Consider the following 20,560-nt stretch of genomic DNA (forward strand, 5'->3'; position numbering starts at 1 on the left):
AGTTTTCCCATATGAGTTGTGTGTGAACAAAACATATCTAACTCTCATGTGAAAAATTTTGGGAGCAGGGGGTGGGCATACCGAAGACCGGAGAAATACAAATGTCTGACATCAACGAAAATGTCTGAAAACTGGAGAGAAGAAGAGATCTGTGAGTTCCTAACCCCGGACTACTTCTAGCATAACACATCCCACATTGACAAAGTCCTGATGTGTTCAGAGCTCATGTATGAAAGGGGATAGTGAAACTTTGGATATTGTTGGGTGTTACAACCGGCCATACCAGGCTCGTTAGCCGGCCTGTAAACATGAAATGAACCCAGACGAAACCATGAATCAACGTTTAAACCATAATGTAATTTATTAAACCAATCCCACAACTCAACTCAATCCGGAGGCTGCAAAAGAAAAAGGGTAAACGGGAGGAAGCCTGGGGCAGCCACAGTTGGACTACAGTATTGCCCAGGTCTTCCTCCAACTAACCTATACCCCTGCCCCTCTAAAACTACGATCAAAGTAAAATAACACCACCTTTCAGCCCCCCATTAACTAAACCATAACACTAAAGAAACAACAGGAAAACGCAGCAGGTCACCAGCCGAGCCGTCCGCCGTCAGTCAGAGAGTGAGCCTGCCGCCCAGGCCACGCCTATAAGCTCCGCCGGAGCACGGGCCCCCTAATCAGGCTGACTCAGGACACCTGCTAGAGAGAGAGAGTGAAGTGAGGGAAGAGGAGGAGATAAAACAAGGCGAGAGCCGTAACATTGGGTCAACTCAGCGTAATCCTAAAACTCGCCTGACTTCTGCTTTGGAAGTTCAACTCTTTCTGTCTCTCACTGTATTCAGTAAAGGTGTTTAAAAAGCTGTCATCAGCATCACGGATGACTCCAGCACATCCTTTCCCTGTCCCCTAACCAGGCAAGTCCCCCAGGGGCCAGAGGGAACCTGTCCTTCAGAAGAACAGCGTGGCCTTGTCTTAACACTGCTGTCAGGACCGCCCGTTCTATCTCCAAATCACAATGTCTCTGGGGAAGAAAAGAAGGTGGAAGAAGGACGAAGGTTTGAAAAAATTGAGTGAAGGAAGGGAATAGTGGTGCAAACATTCCATATGCTACAGGAACCAAAGCAGTTGATTACCAATCACTCAAACTGGGTTTACACTGGCCTTTGTTAATGGCACACACTGGGGAATTGAATTTGTCGTTTTGTTTTAGTTGAAGGAGGTGTTCCTTGTTCAGTAGGTGGAAGCCAAAACAAATTGATAAAATATAGTGAATATTGGATTTCATTCAGATAGCTTGCAACACAATTCCAAAATAATTTTTCGCAAACAAGTTTGCCATATTTATTTTTATTTTAATGTTTATTTGACAGGGACAATACATACAACATTGCCACAAAAAAATGGGAAAATGTGATGCATATAAGACACAACTTCTTTCTGCTGCTCCTAAGTCACCAGACAAGTTATTGCATGTTTTTAATGATAAATATCCATCACTAAGTTCACTTAAATTTAAGTTTAAGGAATAAAACCTAGTATGTATCATTATGAAACCTGTCAAATTCAGCTAATCTGAGCTAAAAAGTACAGTTAGGGTGTGGTTCATGTTCATTAATTAATAAATTTAGCAACTTAAGCAAACACCCCACCCACCTATCACCAGATTTTGATTTAAATGTTTGTAGATCCTTATTTGTTCACAGAAGTATGTTACCTCACCTCACCCCTCCCAACCCAACCCACTTTAAACCAGTGAGAAAAGCACAGACACAAATTCAAATACAGATATCTAAAAAAAAAAAAAGCTTTTTAAATGTTATGTGTTTATGTAGGACCGAATTGTTCACTGTGAGGAGGTGATTGAGTAAATTGGTTTTGCAGACCAGCCACATCGTGCACGTAGGGGTTCTGTTATTTGTTGCCAAACGCTGATTTTACAGATGCAGCTGCCGGTCAATGTAGTGGCTGGGATGTGCCAATTCAGGGGAGAAAATTTGATGAAATTGGATTTTTCTGGAACTCTGACCCATGGCAACACTAAAACATAATACAGTTGTGTATCCTGAAGTGTCTATGGGCCACACCTCGCAATGATATGGGCTCAGACACCACTGCATGGTGTATGGGCTTACAAAGAAAACTAAACTGCCTCTTACACCAATGCTGTGTGCTTTTACTGTGATCTACATTTAATTTGGAGAGGTATGTTAATGAAGCCTCAATTGACTCAAAGACACACACCATTTTGCTTATCATGCCTTACCTCCCTGAATGGTTCTGCCGAGTTGCTGGGCTTAGTCAAGCCTCCATGTATGTTTTAAAGACTGGAAACATAAACTGACTACTACCTGGTGTTGGGTGAGAGGAGGGGGAGGAATGTATTTTCATTTTAAAATGTTTTTATGCTGATGATGTGGATGTGTCCGCCAGCCCTGTGTTACCAATTTATCATCTGGGTACGTGTCGAAAACCCAGAAGTCTTTGTGTTCTGCTGCTGATGAAGATAAAAAAAAATGTCCCGAAGCCATCTGTTGAAGACGGTAATGATATGAGAAATGCAGTCAGAACCCTGTGAAGAATACATTCTGTGCTGCTAACCTACCAGCCCTATATAGCATGTAGGAAAGAATGTCTTATAACACTCTAAGGAATGTCAATGACAACTTGTCTCTGTTTCTGTAACATGGTTGGATGGATTTTCCTATTTGCCATGCATTTATATGCATGTACCTTGTACATTATGCAGGCTCCTGTGTTATATTGTGTAAAGAATGTATGAATGTACCCATAGCTAATGGTGGACCTTTCTTTGCCATGAGCATATCTCTGCAAAAGTGAGTCAGAGTGAGAATACATCTCATACATCGCATACATCTCCCTCTGGGATTTGCGACAATGGATGTCTATTTAGCCAGTGTTACTTTTGCCGGTCCTAATGAGCGGAAAGTTCAGATTTCTCAATACAGAAAATTCAATAAAAATACATTCTCGATTCTGCTTTGCTGTTTCTTTGTAGCAGACTCCCACACATGTCCTGACCCACACACATACTGCACGGTGCAGCAGGGGATGTGCAAATGGGGAGTCCATAGTTTGCCTTTGCCCATGAAAGATGGACCATAGGGATTTTAGTAATGAGCCAGCGCCACCTGTGCCAATAATGCCAGAGGGACGTGAACTGTAATTCTGATGAGTTTCTGAGGGGCCCTTATGCCAATATGCTCCATCGTTCAACCTCTACAGATCTCCATTCAGGGGTTGACACTAAGGTTTCAAAAGCACTTGCCCATAGGGCAAGTACAGGTAATGTTTTACTTGCCCAAATGTTGTGTTCACTTTCCCAAAAAAACTGTTAAACAATGATATATATAGGCTAATTAAATTATACATTTTAGCGAACCGTATCTCTTAAATGCAAACACAGCTTACTAGTCTCATCCTGACCACATACAACCAACAACAATTCATATAAGCCTAGATATCATGACATCACACTACACCAAGCGCTTGGTCCTGCTGCAGCATCGTCAAAGGGCCTCTTTTTGCCATGCTCCTGGCCTGGTTTTGGGGGTCTCAGAAAACTCAGTCTAGCTCAGAGTCAAGCTGAAGCTTATTTTACTTATTTAAAACGGTCACATTGTGCGAAAAAGTGATAGTCTGCCATAAAATGATTAAAGTCCACCATGTTAAAGCTATTGCCCAGTTATACTGTAAGTAGGGAGGGGGATCATTCATTTCTATTCATATTGATACCATTATAAAGACTCCACAATCCAAATCTTTATCGATACTTTTCTATTATTTTGTTAAAAGAGAACTGGTATTATTGCTTTAATTGCTTATAAGATTAGAAGAGCTAGGATAGGACTTTAAACAGGTCATAATTCCATATTTAGGCCTACTAATAATTTTATATTGCTGGGGAAACAAGTTTTTCACCCAAACTGTATTATTCAAGCTTCTCACGAAAAACTTAAATTTCTTTTTTTCTTGATGTTACATTTGAACACATCATGATGTCATTTTATTGATCTGTGCCTAATAATAATTTTACTGAGCCGACCTGAACACATCACATTTGAACGGTTTACGATTTTTTTTTAAAGCCAACTAGTTCTTATCCTACAGATTTTACAACCCGATCTCACGCCGAGGCGTGAGATAGACACGCATGGACCGGCGTGTCTATTACACGCCTTGCCTGACCAGGGCGTGTGAGTTATACGCGCACCTCCCGTAGTCAAGATGGCCGCCGCGGTGTTCCGTCAATGTACTCGCGCACCTCCCGTAGTCAAGATGGCCGCCGCGGTGTTCCGTCAATGTTCTATCTATATTCTAACCTCTCCCTGTCCCCTTGCCCTAACCCTAACCACCCACGCCAGGGTGTTTGTCTGCGGGGCTGCAGCTGGATAGTATTGAAATGCTGGGAGAACATGTCGGCCCCTGTTGGTGCTATTCCTGCGTTCATTTAGACGGGCGGGAGGTGCGCGTGTAACTCGCACGCCCTGGTCAGGCAAGGCGTGTAATAGACACGCCGGTCCATGCGTGTCTATTACACGCCTCGGCGTGATACCGGGTTGAGATTTTAATATGGATTTAAAAACTATCAAATTTTTTAACTGCGGGACTTGCTACACAGTCTCTCGTTTGCGTTTGTTGATCACCGCTGCTTTGAATGAATGATGAGACGGTGCCGAGCCCGTCTGCAGCATGGTCTGCAGCGGCAGCGACTCAGCGGACAGATTTTTTATTTTTTATTTTTTTTGGAGACAGAGTTGAAGCGGGTTGAAGGAGTTTCTTCAAGACAGTCGAAGGTACAACACTTGTACAGTCTATGATTCAGACCACTGATGGAATAATTCGCCAAAGTAGGCCTAATTAGTTGAAGATGACCCGACTCGATATTTAAAATTACATCATGTGACCTACTGGACTCCATAGCGGCATCGATAAGCTCAAACGTTATTGATTTCTGGGGTTTGAATATAGCGGAACCAGGTCCGTAGCCTAATATAGCCGGCTTTCGGAACGTAGACAGCGAAACTGCGCGCACGTAGGCTGTTGTGTGTGTGTGTGTGTGTGTGTGTGAGAGGGAGAGAGAGAGAGCGAGAGAGCGTGATGCTGCTGGCTGCCGCGCGCAGCTGCTCAATAGTAAATATAGCCAATCTATTTTGTGTGAGTTAGCGGGGAAAACATTTTTTGCGGACTCTAAAACACATGAATAAATAGCTTAGACTACTGACAACTCATCTAAAATCCACTTGCCCGGTCGGGCAACCAAAAAGCAATATCAACTTGCCCGAACATTATTTTCACTTGCCCCGGGCAAGCGGGCAAGCGTTAGTGTCAACCACTGCCATTTACCTTGGAAATGTCATTCGCAAGAACATTGTGGCTCCTATTTCACTTATTCAAATGGTAAGCGCTGCCTAGACACCGTAGGGAAAATAACTTTTTGGTAAGAGAGGCCCAGGTCTCCTTTACTTAGGAGGGCATTGTGGGAGAACATTTACATTACTGCAAAGCTTATTAGGGATTTTTGAGAAAAAGCTTTCAATATGAACATTTTAACATCAAAACAAACTTTCAATGTATGTAAATGAAGGGGTACACGCTCACATACATGTACAAAAACAAACTATCAAAAGATGACTGCAATTTTTCCAACTTGGGTCTGATTTTAATACCAGTTTCGACGGCTCAGTTTGAAAAGAAATTCCACTCAAAAAAGTTGATTGTACTCGTGGACATACAGGGGTAATCATGTGATGTCATTCATCAATAAAGATTCACTGTTATAGTACAAATTAATTGTGTCTGTGTATCAAAGCCCATTGTTGTTTAAGTCAATTAAAAACACATCAATGAGCCACATTGTTTCACTGTTCCTTCATTACCATGAACACACACACACACACACACACAGTAGTGTGAATTGATTTAATGATAGTTCCAAACAAATTCAGTTTTTTCTTCAATTTCAGTTGGTTTTCAAAAACTACAGTAGCCAGCTGTATTATATAACTACTGAGCCTTTAAACGATTGGCATCTACAGTAGAAACAGATGGGCTATGGTCTGAGTCACACAGAGTAGGAAAATAACAAATAACAAATTGTTATGTTTGTTGCTTGATTGCTCGTTTTCTGTCTTTTAACATACTGTTTTTATGTACTGGTTTTATAGTTTTCTGATTCAAAATGTTCTTTGTTCTCAGGTCTTTCTTGAAAATGAGATTGTGTTCTAATGAGACTACATGTTTAACCTTCCTCTCGTGTTAGGGTCGCCAGCGACCCGTTTTGGATTTCAAATGCATTAAAGAACCACTTACATTTTTTTTATTGCATCAAGATTTCTTGACTTTGTCAGGAACCTCTATTTCGACAAAAAAAATAAAAAATAAAATGTTTCACTTAATTATAAAATGCTCTGGTGGAAATTATAACACTGGTGGTGTTAGGGTCGTTTTCGACCCGGTTATAGAATAAGATGTAATAAACAATAACTAGAGCCAAAACTGAAATCTTAAGTGCACTGTCAGCCAACACAATGACAGTCAGCTCCTCTCCCAATCATGTGAGCTCTGGGGAGGTTCTCATTTTGACTTGTTTAGCCCTTATACCTGCATAAAAGCGAAACTAACAGACGGGCATATCCAGACATGTGAGGTCAATTCAGTATAGAGTTAGTGACTTGCAGAGTGCACATCTCCTATTTGCAGTATTCTAAAAAGGAGGAGATATACAGTGAGCCAAGTTCTGGATCATGTTTTTGGTGAAAATGGCCACCTGATTCGAAAAATAAGAGGTGTCAGGTCTGCCGAAGCACTAAGGACAGAAAGATAAAAGTATTGTGCTTTACCTGCAAGACATATCTCTGCAAAGAACACTGAAAGTGTTGCTCTTTGCCACACATCTGAACACACAACCAAACATATGCACACAGAGACTTTTACTCAGTTTTTTTTACTAGTTTTGGAACTAGTAATTGATTTCGATTGGTTTGATTTGTTGATTGGTTGTTGTTTATTTGACCTTACAAATCTATATTTTGTGTTGTGACTTGTTCTGGTTTTCATTGTGTGTTTGTATAATGCTGAAATAAAAGTTGTTTTGCTGTTTTCTGAAATGAATATATATGGGTCGTAATTGACCGGTAACACCATAGAAGTGAAAAAGGTCAATGATATTAATATGAAAAAATAAATAAAACAAATTTAGTTAAGAAATGTGTTCTCATACCCCTCAGTAATAATCAGGTAGCACAACAACCAAATATTTATTTATATGATTCTCTTGAGGTTAATTTTACAATTTTTTTTGTTGAAATTTAGGCGCATACTGACAAAAAAAAGGCCCAGCCTCCTACACCAAAAATATAATAAACAATATTTTCATGGATAAGGAAGCCTAACAAGGTAACCAAGAGATGAGAAACAAACTGGATGATAGATAAATGTTTTTAGTGTTTTTTACAGCTGATTTCAGACACGGGTCGAAACCGACCCGCTAACACCATGGATGGTAGCAGAAAGTTAACACAGGGGGAAGGTTAAATAAGAGTTATTAAATGAGACAATAAACACTCAAGGCACATTCAACTTTATTTTCATTTCCAAAAATTGTAGCTTGGGTGAGATGATGATAAGATATAAATGGGGATTTGTATGATAGCCTAAAGGCTTGTCACTGTGTCACCACATCATAGCACAAGGGAAATAAAGCACGGCTTTGAAACAACAAGGTCTTGACAAAACCTAGTATACGGCTGGATCGTGTATGGTCAATGTGCTATACTGTGGCAACAGTTACATTGGTAGTTAGGAGTAATCTATAATATGACTTCCTGGATATCACATTAATCTGCAATTCTCTAGAATGGTCACAGTGATACTTGTTCTTAAAGTCTACCGAAATGGCAAATCACAACACACCATTTCTTTATACCTATTCTTTCCACTTATATCTTAATATGTTTTATTTATAAGGGAGCTTACTTTAATGCTTATAACAGCTATTTTAATTGTCTATTAACTCCCAAAGCTCTTTATTTGCTCAAATCTGCTGGATTCCTTTTTTTTATACCACTCAGTCCGTATTGATTGTTTTGTCGGAGTGATTGTTATTTGCAGTGATTTAACTGTGCGCTTTGCCTTGTGCCTCTTGGTGCAAGGAAAGATGTTTTTCTTTTCTTCTCTGCTCTGGATGGTTACAGTGCTTAACACTATAAATATATATATATATATATATATATATATATATATATATATATAACAGGTATATTGTATAGCCTGTGGTGCCATCTGTGCGAATATGACGTGCTGAGATGGGCTATTGTGCAGTGAAGCATTGACAGAGTATAGACTGGTTATTGTCTCATGTGTCACTTAATGTCCTTATTTTGCCATTCACTCAGTCAGTGAAAGGGTTTTTCAAACAGAGATAAAGATCCTACCTTTGTATTGGTTTTCTTTTACTCATGCTCAAGTGTTTTATTCAATACATTTATTAAGTATTAGATTATTTTTCTACTCTCCACAGACTGACTACGCCCCTATAATACCAGCACAATGTACTGGTATTACACACACACACACACACACACACACACACACACACACACACACACACACACACACACACACACACACACACACACACACACACACACACACACACACACACACACACACACACACACACACACACACACACACACACACACACACACACACACACACACAGAGTACAGTACAGTACACACAATAGCAAATAGCAAAGATGAACAAGGAGTTCAAGATGGTTTCTCAGTAATTAAGTTTGTTTGACAATTTGGAGCGATGAATATTCCAAAACCCAGCCCCCCTCTAGATGTTAACAATGGAAATTATTCATTTATTTATATATTTATAAATACAAGTACATAGTGAGCATATAAAGCTGAATAAAATTGTGCTGTCAAGTAGGGAGAGGATGAATTGCTGTGAATGTTCTCCTCGTGTTTCCATTATTCATGGCGTTCATTCACGTCTGAAAAAGGAGGCAATAACAACAACGAAAAGACATTCCAAGTATATTTTTGACGGAACCTCATGTTCTCAGAAAGCTTTCTCTCTTTTTTCGATTGTGTTTGGGTTAAATCTGGCAGGCTGCTATGTTGTTCTCTAGCACTTCTTTTTCTCAATGTTTACCTTTTTCCCTCTCGACTTATCCCAAAGCCCTCTCCTGTCCTCTGAGCCTCCCCTAAGAACGAGATGCAGTTCTTTCAGCCTCGGGGATAAAAAACGTAAGGTTTGCTGTAATCCCCCCTGGGTGATAAAGCGCACAGGGAGACATGTTCGGGGTTAATTTCAAGTGAATCTAAATTATTATGGCGTGTAAGATGATTAAATGCACACTTACAGGTATTTTCAATTCATATCACACACACACTTTCCTGTATGTAATTCCTTATGCTGCTACAGCTGGTGGATCCAACGGACGAGGTGAGATTCCAATAGTGAGCTGCTGACATGTGGAAAAAGCTATAAAATATGGATTGAGTCAGCCATCAAAAGTAGCCAGTTCAACACAACCATGGAGGGTAGAAAAGGTCACAGGGAATTCAGAACAAGACTGAAGGTCTATGTGGGAAACATGGACGTGTTTGTGCAGTGTCTAGTGTGTGTGTGACGGTATGGGAGCGGCAGTATGTGCTAGTTAAAGCAGTATGTTTCATTAAAGATTCACACCATTTAAACAGAGTATCTGGAGAATACAGTACACTTGTATTCTTCTGCTGACGCCTTCTTCAAAGTCTTGTGAGATTCAAGCGAGAACAAACATCTACTCGCCATTTTAAGTCTGTTTATATTTGCCTCTGCTTCACTTTCTGTCTGTATTCAAACACATTGGAGAAAGTTGAAAACATGCTCACACATTGTCAAACACACAAACACACACACACACACACACACACACACACACACACACACACACACACACACACACACACACACACACACACACACACACACACACACACACACACACACACACACACACACACACACACACACACACACACACACACACACACACACACACACACACACACACACACACACACACACACACACACACAAGAACACACACACCTGAGCTAAACATCCATAAAAATGACTGAAGGAGCTGGGGATTAAGTGTTTGCTGAAAGGCACAAAGGCAGCGGTAACTGAAAGGGGCGAGCGGTTTTGGCTGCAATCTCGTGTGTCTCACCTTGAAACTCTTTCCCGATCTGAAGTTCAGAAAGGAAAACTAGCGGCGCGTAAGACAGCGTCAGAAACCATAAAAATGTTGCCTGCAGGCACATTTCCTGGATGATATAGTGGCAGCATTACATGCAATAATACGATAAAAAAAAGCTTAAAAAGAATAAGATGAAAATGGCTGTTTCGTTTTGCTGCACACAGCTGAGGAGGCTGACACCTGCACCATTCTCGTCCAAAAGGCTTTGATCAAATCAGATGGCTGTTGCAATGCATGCCAGAAACAAAGGTGCATCAGGGAACCGAGAGTGATGAGGAGGATGCTAGCTAGGGGAGATTCAAACGGCATAGCACATATCTACAGTACAACATGGCTGAATCTGCACTTTTTGCCCAGGGCCTGGGCACTTGAGCCTTCTGTAGTTTGACCTGAACATCCTCAGAGCTCTGTTAATCCCTGCGGACTTCGGCCTACGCATCACCATACTGCAATATGCCTGACACATAGAAAGAAGGAAGCTGCCCTAGAAAAGGTCAAAAGCATGCAGACTAAAATAGCCGTATATACCATGTAAGCTCTAATAACTGTGGGGGACTGCATTAAAAGAAAAACTCAGAGTGTGAAAGCAAAAGTCTTGAAAGTGCGTGGGATGTAATACATTGGATAGATGTTCTTGGCTTGGTTTCTAATGTGTTAGAAAATGGCATATAACTTTCTTCAAATAAAATCATGTGCATGTGCCTTTCAATGCAATTAACCTTTTCATACCAGACTTTAAATCCAGTGCAATTTACTGAAAAAAAGAAGAAAAATTAAAAAAAAAACAAGATAAGATGTATTTTTGAAGTTAAGAGTGCCATCACAGTGCAAGAGATAATTTGCTGCAGTAAGCAAGTAAGCAACACCATTTTCTTCACACTCTCATCGTATCTTGTTTGTGTGCTTGTGTGTGTGTGGGTGTGTTTATGGCTGTAGGCTGATTGCTGCCCTGTCACATGATAAGAGACACCTATGAGCAGATTCAGAAAAGGCCAGTCTCACCCGATGGGAAGGCCATATTAGTGTCAGTGCCGTGCCTGTTGAAGATTGATCCGCCAAACAAGCCCTGTGGACACAGCCAGCTCTGCTCCCTGTCCCTGTGCTTCCATCTAAAAGGCTGTTAATGTGAAGGTGTACACACTCAGGTCAGTCAAGCACAGGACAGGTTTAGGAAAATGTTTGGACGTCATTTTAGTTTGATTCAAATAAGCCATTATCAATGCTTGTCCACATACAGTGATGCACTGGTGTTTTGTTGTAGGCCTGACTGAAAGGCTGTAATTACTACATTATGTTTAAAAAATAGAATAAAGTGTGAAGCGTCTTGCAGCTTTACACCTTTAGTTTAGATAATTTTAAACAAAATGACTTACTTGAATTAAAAAAAAAGTTTGACCATCTTAAGTAATTAATCCAATAGGTGTTCAGTTGACAGAAGATGCTAGTTAGGCTTAATTTACAGTTGTGCACATGTATAGCAGTTTCAAGTCTAATGGAGCATGCCCAGAACTAGCTAATCATTGTATTGTTCGCTGTTGGCAGCTGCATTCACACTTACTCTTATACAGAAAGAGTAAGGCACAGTTGTAGAAGTGTAAAATTACTGTATTTTTGGAAAGATTTCCATACATTTTTAAGTCAAAAAGACAGACTTGAGTATGTATAAAACACATTTATATCGGGTAGTTTTCTTCAAATAAGTATTATAGTGAATCCAAACCTAAATGTATGATTCATACTGTCAATGCACAACACATTGCATGCTGGGAACTTTGCTAATGAGCTTGCAACTTTTCTACTTAATTGCATGTAAATTATCGGTTGGATAATTTATTTACAACCAACTACTTGAAACTGGCTGACTAACTCATTAAATTACATTAAAGCGTAAAATAAAAGTAAATCTAATTAAAGATATATTTGACAGTGTAAATGGTTAGAAGGCTGCACTCACAATAAACAAATATATACTGTGTATGATGTAGAGCTGATCTCCTCTTCACTGCAGTGTATTTACACATTATATATGCACCAAGTTTAACAGGTAGAGTAGTGCAATGTAATGCAATCCAATACAACAGCCCTGCAATAAATATTACATGTTTTAAATTCTAGATAGCTTAGTTTGTGTTGTTGACTTTCGCTGTGTGAATTGTTGATGCAACACCGGGGTAATTTCAGAGACAGTGTTATTGTTGTAGTGTTGTTTCTCAAACAGTATCCATTGCCATTTCTAGAATTCTCCCCCTCTCAACAACAATCAAACATACAGAGAGATAATACTGTACGTGGGTGTATGTTGCCCTAAGGTCATGAAATGAATATACAGTAGATTTAAACCGTGGGTGTTAAAGTGTGCATATCTGAATCTACATTATTTGTGTGTGTGAGGCAGACAAACCAGGAGAGACAACATTGAATGGTTTGCCGTAAGGTCACTGTAAATACAGTGCACGCTTATCAAATACTGCACACTGTCTCCGTCATCACTTTTGTTGTATAGAAACATTCTAATGTGACATACACAGCTATAATGCATGTCCCTCCTGGTGGAGATTGCATACAGCTCCAGCTAATGGTATTCATGGAAATGAACAGCATCCATTAGCTTCCTATTCCAACACTAACCTTATACAAGTCCTATGGCTAATGACCTTATGAATACTAACCATGTATAATCTTTCCATCTGCATTCAAGGCTTTCCTTACACTGCCAATTTAAAATGATTGTTTGCGATTATATGGCGAGCTGTCAAACAGTGCACTGGATGCTGGTGGCATACATTGGTTTTGGGGTAGCACTGTGGCAAGCGCTGTGGCCCCTTCACATTACAGGTGGAGTCAGCGGTTCTGGAGAACATTTGTTGTCAAAATCACTTCATTTCAAAATCAGTGAATATCTCGTCACAATCCGCTATACCTGAGTATGAGCACTATAAGGAAAGCTGGTGTTAATACACAGCCTAGGCTCTGTAAACTGGTATGTAAACAAAGGGGGCCCACCCTAGCTAGCAACATGCCCGTTCATACAGGTAGAGGATTTGGGAGGTGATATGCACTAATTTTGGACACAGCGCTGTTTTGGTGATTTAATATATCCTGAAGGTTGGAGCTCATATAACCACCTGAGCCATTTGTGTTCTGAGGAGAGGAAATTGGATGGAGGTGCGTAGCATGGTAAGCACTGGGCCACCTGTAGTTAATGAGGTTGCTATAGTTGGAGCTGCATCCTCCACCTGCTGACTCCCACTCTTGTTTATTTCAAGTCGGATCAATAGCTTATGGGTCTTGCCTTACAGAATCCTACATTAAAAGGTCAATAGCAGAGGAGGTGAGAGGAGACCTGCATTATTACATGGATGTGCTTAAAGCTCAATCAGCAGCCCCCTCCAGGCTCAGTGGAGATTGACTGGGCTTTGGGGACGGCTTAATGGGGCCCCTCAGCAAATAATCCTGTCAGTCTCCTCATTGCATTTGTGTTGTTGATGTGTGGAAAATAAGAGAGGGGAGGGAGGGAGACTACAAGTGCTTCCGATTTTTTGCTTTTTCCCCCCCAAAGCGCTAGCAATAAAACTGCAAATAATTAGAGCTGCAGATTGAAATTAGAAGGTGTAACTGAAAATAAATCATTGAGAAGAAAGCGTACGAATAGCAATGCAGGGGAACATGTACGATACTTGCGCATTCCTTTTTCAACTCTGAAACATATGGATAGTATTACAGCAATTGTTTCATCAATTAACCTTTTTTTGTGGGCACCAATTACAAAGCTATACTCTCACATTTGGCAGGGATTTTGTCAAAAGATCATCACTCTATAGGTAATAAGAGGTGAGACTGAAAGACATTTGACACAAGAATGCAGTTAAAAATCAATCTCAATGCCTCTCCCTACCGCTGAAAATGCCACAGTATAAAAGGGAAGGCTTCGAAATTGGTCAAGTGCAGGACTGAGGGTAACACACAACAAAGGTGTGTAATTCAAGGAAAATTATTAAAAGCTGAACTGAACTGCCTTACAGGATGGACATGACAGAAGATTGTGTGATTTTTCCATTCAACAAGGATTATTTTCTTAATCTGCATTATGACACATGACTTTACTTTAAATGTATCAAACTTTTCATAAATATCTGCATGTGGGGCACCCCAGTGGCTCATTCCATTAAGGCAAAGTCCATGTCGCAGTTGACCCGGGTTCAACTCCGGCCCGGTCCTTTTACTGCACGTCTTCCCCCCTCTCTCTTCCCATTTCAACTCTGTACTTTAAAATATCCAATTAAAGTTTAAACACCAAGCAATATCTTTGGAAAATACATAACAGCAAAGACAACAGGGACACTTGTAGTCGATATGAAAAGTATCTCAAGCTTTATATTCACACATCCAGCAGACACAGAGCAATTACTGCCATCAACACTACCTCACTCACTCTCCTCGTCACTCCTGAGGGAAATATGTGTCTCTATAGTTGCTAAATCCTCCGCTGTGTTCACCAGCTAGTCTCTCAGTTTGTTTGCCATTATGTGCGGAGCAGAGTTGAACTTTGCGGTTGCTGAGAAGCAGTAACGTTTTTTTTTATTAACCTTTATTTTAACTTGGACATATTCCCATTGAGTTTTAAAATCTCTTTTGCAAAGGAGTCCTTGGTTGTTTTGTTCCACAACATTCAAACAATGAGTTGAAAATACACCAACACACTTGATGTGGGGGATCTGCAGAGCCATGTGATACATATCGTTGGGTTCATAACCACAAGCCTTTCACGTTTGATATATTGTTAATATTAAACATATTACTGCGGCAGCTGTCATAAAAACAGTCCACACATTAATATCACTAAATCTTACACATGGATTTGTCCCCATATGATTCACAATTCAAAAAAACACATGAGCAAAAACCTGCTCAAGTCAAACAGCAGTGCAGCCTTACTGTTGGCTCTGCGGTTATGAGATTTCTCTTGAGATAGAGTTGATACATTACCCGGCAAAGGAGGTTCACCTTTTTTAACACGCTGCCTATAGAGTGTGATTAGGTGCTGCTCCCCAACTTGCTTTAATTTGTCATTGCGGGCACAGTTATCTAGTCATGGATGGGGCTTGGAAAATGGTGTAGATGTGTAACTGCTCCACAGAGAGAGAGAGAGAGAGAGAGAGAGAGAGAGAGAGAGAGGCTTAGGGAGCTGTGGTTTGATATTGTATCACTTACATTTTGCCGTGGAAAGTTGGAATGGCTTACCTGGCCTTTGACGCCTAAGTCCAGCTCTTTTATTCCCCCCACTTCAAAGTTTGGGCCAAGCCATGCCCTGACTGAGAGTGTATCAGTATTGGAGATGTTGGCGCAAAATAGACCACCATAAACTACAGCACAAAGCAAATGGATTTATTGATTAGCCAGACGGCCTTCTACTAGTCCCAATTCACATGATACAGTGGATTCAGCAGAGGAAACCCTGCCGCTGCAAGAGGTTGTATTCCCAACCGGATAATTTTCTCTCTGTATTATGTCTCACTCCCCCCGCTTTCCAACCCAAACCACCCGCTGCTCGGCAAATTCAAAGCATTCTCTACTACTATGAAGCTTCAAATTCCCAACTGGATTTCTAAATTATACAGTACATCATCACGCATCCACATATACACATTTGTGCACACAACACAAGTACACACAACACAAGTATATACACTTTTAGTTTACTTGCATGTTATAGTGAATGTGTGTGTGTTCCCTATCCACAGTTTAATCCGGTTGTTGCATACTTTTTTGGTCTCAGAGTGACATTGCTCTAAGTGTAGTGATAATGAATAGGCCTCGGGGAGTCTTTGCTGACTTGCAGCAGCAGGCTAATGAGATTAGCAAAAAACACCGCGGGCCCGTTAACGGCATCAGGCCTCCTATGAAGGGAGAACAAAATGAGGAAGCAGGCAGGACTTGGGGCATAAATATGGCTCTGACCTGCAAAGAAAGGCTGACTGTACCCAACACACTGTCAATCTAACAATCAGTAACATATTTTCTTCTTCTTCTTTGTATTGCCTCATGTTTTCGTAAATTATGTTTGTTTTCTGTTGACTATTTAAGTTTTTTTTTACATCTGCGTTTCAACGTTGAAATTGAATACATAAATGACTCTATTCATCTATAAACCATTACTGATGTCAGTGACTTGAGGATCACAATTTGAGAGGCTTTACAGTGTAATTGTGGAGCAGGGCTGCTGCGGCAACCTTGCCCTTCATGGTCTCACACCCTTTGGATTTACTGATATCTCAGAGAGATTGTACAGATTGCCTGTTTAAGTTGAGTTTGCACTGTAGCTGTTCTCAGAGGACAATTTCCTTCATCATCTGCAGGCTTGATCAATTCTTACACACATAACAAATACCGCAAAATCCCTTCTCTTGGGTGAAATGCTACTACACTTAAATCCAATCGAACAGGTCACGTGTACAACATACTGTATTTTAAAAACTTAACAGCGGTGGTTCTCATTGCAACATTGTGTCAACGCAACTGAATTAGTTACCTTGGCCTTAAAACTGAAAAATGAGTTAATTTGCACAGCAATGGGCCAATGCACCTCATCTGTATGTGGACCATAAAGAGCAGAACTAACCTACCAAAGCTGGAGGATATAATCGCAATATAATAACAACTTGATTAAATCATGTACGCACAATAACTGCTGACCATGAGCGTGTAAAAGGCTTATTAAAAACCACACCAATGTGATTTCATATACTGCATTTTAGTGAAAGGAGGGAACTGCTTCATTGTCTGTGGTAAACTCTCAAAATTGGACTCATGCGGTATTCAACAGGCAATCAGCAACAGAGAGGAGGACATTGCATTACAAACTGGAGATTTAAGAAGTCGAATGCGTTATTTAACAAAAAAAAAGCAAAGAAAAAAGGCATTGTAATACCGCTTCTCCTTGTTCACTTTCTTAGAATTGCTACTGATTTCAGTGAAAACAACAATTATGGCAGCGGCACAGTCTTGTCCTTTTGTTGCCCGGTTATCGCAGTTTTCGTCAGAACAGCTGATCCAAACAATTTCACACTCTGCACAGTAGTACTCCCTCGGGTCCTCAGCAACACACCCCTCAAGTGTGAAGGTGATCGCATGAATATTTGGCCAGATATTAGAAGGACAGACATGTAGAGACATCTTCCTTTATAGTTAAATACATAATCCAGAGTTTGGTAAATCCCATGTGTTTTGACCATTGGCGGCAGTAAACTAGACTTGAGCAGCTATTCTATCAGAAGTGCAACAGAAGAAAAGCAACTTGTGTATCTATTCACAGTACATTCAAACAAATAGAAACATCTGTCAGTCTGTCTGATCTTCATATTTTCCTATTGATGAATATGGTGTATCCATCAATAACACAGTACTCTTCCACTTTAGGATTGGAATCTGTATCTTATCCCACTCACGGAAAGGATCAAAAACGAAGAAGCAGACCCAAAATATCTTCTTTTTTTATTCCAAAACCTTGCCCCTAAATTAGCTAAAATGCAACCAGATGATACACAGTTTGATCGGGATTCAGTTGTAGCAGCTAATGTAGCCTAGCTCCTAGCCTCAAGCAGAGATGACGGCAGGCTGCAAACGAATGGTAAGCTCACTTCTTTTCTGGGGGGTTTGTGTCACATCTAATTAATAAATATGTTGTTTTATCTTAACCTCTTGTGCATGGGTTAACAATTTATAAATGAAAAATAAAATGCAAGAGACAGGCAGAAGAACAACAAAAGCCAACAGCCAACAGTACAAATGCAATTTTTCGCACTCGCAGAATGCATGGCTATAAATAGCACCAAAAGTAGGGTGTGATGAACATCTTCATAATTCTAACTTTGAGGCGTGAAAAAAGGGGAGGCCAGCGGACTCCTCAGGATCAAAACACACAAAACAAACAAGCGTCGAGCCAGCATCCCTACAAAGCTTTGAACCACAGCTATTTATCTGCAATTTCTCAGTTAAGCTTCAGTCTGTCGCCGACTCTGAGGCCTCAGTACAATGATCAAAAAGGAACAAATTAGATGACAAAAAATAAATAAAGATTCAAAGACCGCATAGAAACACCCTGCCATGGTGCAGGCCGAGCCAAGGGAGTGAATGATGAAGAGCGGGAACACAAATCCCTAAGCCCAAAACCACACCAACAGAAAACATGAGAGTGATCAGACAGAGGCAGTATACTCCTCTTGGGGTGGCAGGCGCCACACTGGAAAAAATAAATTGATATTTGCCCAGCCACAAGCTCATACCCAGCCTGTTGTATTACCATTGCTACTCCTTGTGCCATTTTTCTCTGTAAATGTTTTGTAAAAGCTAATGCAGTTGTTATTTTTATTGTACAATCATTCAATTCACAGGAGCTCTGGTGGTGATTTGACAATTGCCCTGTGCAGTAAAACATTTGCTAATCCTTTTCTGTGAAAATAAAGAAAACTTGTAACAGTCAGCTATAACAGGACGTCTCGACAGTGTGTATACCGTCTTTCTATGAATGCTCCTTACAGGCTTAAACATAGTCATTAAAGCAGGTTTGCCAAAAGACAACACCAACCTAAGAGACAGTAAGAAAGGCTGTTTCAGCATGATGCAATGCAACTCTTTAAACTGCAGTTGTTAATTGATGGTAAAGACAACATGTCAGGAGATACCGAGTGTTTTCAAAGCTTCCAAACATGAGAGAAGAAGTTGGGACTTACAGATGAGAAGTTGTGAGCCCCACATGGCTCTCCTCTGTACTTGCAGGAGAGCAGCATGTCGTCCAGTTGATGGCTGAGTCGATCCATAAACTCCAGGTTGGTTCCCTCAAAGTTTCTGGGCGGCAGAAAGAGCCTGAAGTCTGACAGCTTCCTGAACCAGGCCTGACGGTCCTCTTGGAGCAAGTCCAGGACCAGGGGCCTCACTGTCCGGTTGGCCAGCAGCAGGCCCAGCCAGTGGCCCGCGAAGTACAGGTCGCTCTTGGTGAGCTTGTAGAGGCGCACAGGGTTGTTGTTGCAGATGGTGACCGCGGGGAAGGGCAGTTCTTTGGCCCACTCCGTGTGGATCCGTGTGTACGTGGGGAAGGAGAGCCAGTGGAGCAGGCGGTTGGAGGACCAGGATAAGAGCAGCCCCAGGGAGGTGCAGAGGGCCAGCAGCCAGAAGGCCCTGCGACCCATCGAGCCGCCGGGAACGCAGATATGCCTCAGGCCGTGGAGGCGAGTCCTTGACAGCAGAGTGGAAGTGACTTGAGCCAGAGTGGGCTTGACCGGTCGCCGCTGACGACCCTTTCGGATCATGACCGGGGATCCCCGCCGGAGACAGCGCCCCTCCAGGGCCATAGCTGCCCACAGCGCTCCTACAGTCGCGGGAAAGGCTTCATTTCCCAGCCTGGCCTCCGGGGCTGGAGCCCACATGTAGCTCCAGGCCAAATCCACTACTTTAATCCACACTTGGATATGTGTTTGGCCGTTATGAATACTAATGATCCACGCAGTCTTTTAATGAACGTTGCGGAAAACAAAATAATGTGAGCAGCACACTGGAGGATATATTAGTGTGGTTTTCCTCCTGGTGGTGCAGGGAGCTCTGATGAACTCAGCAGCTACTTGTTGGTCATCATATCTCTCCGTGTCTCTCACTGTGAGAGTGCTCCAATCATCAGACTCAGCACGAGAGGGGGGTAAAAATAACAAACCAAATCAGCTAGGCAAATGTGCTCCAAGCAAGGTGGCTTCTACATCAGTGACTCCATGCAGCATCCACCGCAGTTAGTGTGACACTGAACAAGAGAGAATGAGACAGACATAGAGAGCGGAGGGAGGGAGAGGAAGAGGAGGATGGAATACAAAATACCAAGGGCTAAGCAGAGAGGACAAAAACAACAAACAAACGAAAGAAGGCAAGGTAATTAAAATAATGAGGGGAGGACAGCGGAGGAAATGGGTTGGTGTGGTAGAGTCTGTTAGAGAAGAGCTTTTTGAAGCTGGTTTCCCTTCTTCTGTGTGTGTGTGTGTGTGTGTGTGTGTGTGTGTGTGTGTGTGTGTGTGTGTGTGTGTGTGTGTGTGTGCGTGTTTGGCTTCACTGGCTTGAAGAGGCGCCCGGCAGCCAGGGGCGGCAATCAAGTTCCCTGTCACTAGTATAAGCTTTAATTGAATTCACAAAAGTCTCCCACACACGCTCATTTGTTTGCTCTCCTCCACTTTGCGGTCTCACTTTGTGATACCTCGACTTCCTCGCGATGCCACTCGTTTGTTCCCCCGTCTC

The 20,560-nt window shown here is 41.4% G+C and overlaps 1 protein-coding gene across 2 annotated transcripts in view; it reads right to left on the reverse strand.

The window, feature by feature from the left end:
- Positions 1-20,560, reverse strand: part of asic2 (acid-sensing (proton-gated) ion channel 2) — a gene marked incomplete at its 5' end in the record, with an annotated part of 343,558 nt that overhangs the window by 92,069 nt on the left and 230,929 nt on the right. Inside the window, one exon of one of the 2 annotated variants that reach the window (XM_080043279.1) lies at positions 19,018-19,710. The exons of the other annotated variant lie outside the window; for it this stretch is intronic. Coding sequence (XP_079899405.1) covers positions 19,018-19,710 — 693 coding nt within the window. Of the gene's footprint in view, positions 1-19,017; positions 19,711-20,560 lie in introns of those variants that run through there. 2 annotated transcript variants of the gene reach the window in all.

This window comes from Ammodytes marinus (genome assembly GCF_949987685.1).
Source record: "Ammodytes marinus genome assembly, chromosome: 16".
NCBI classification, from domain to species: domain Eukaryota; kingdom Metazoa; phylum Chordata; class Actinopteri; order Uranoscopiformes; family Ammodytidae; genus Ammodytes; species Ammodytes marinus.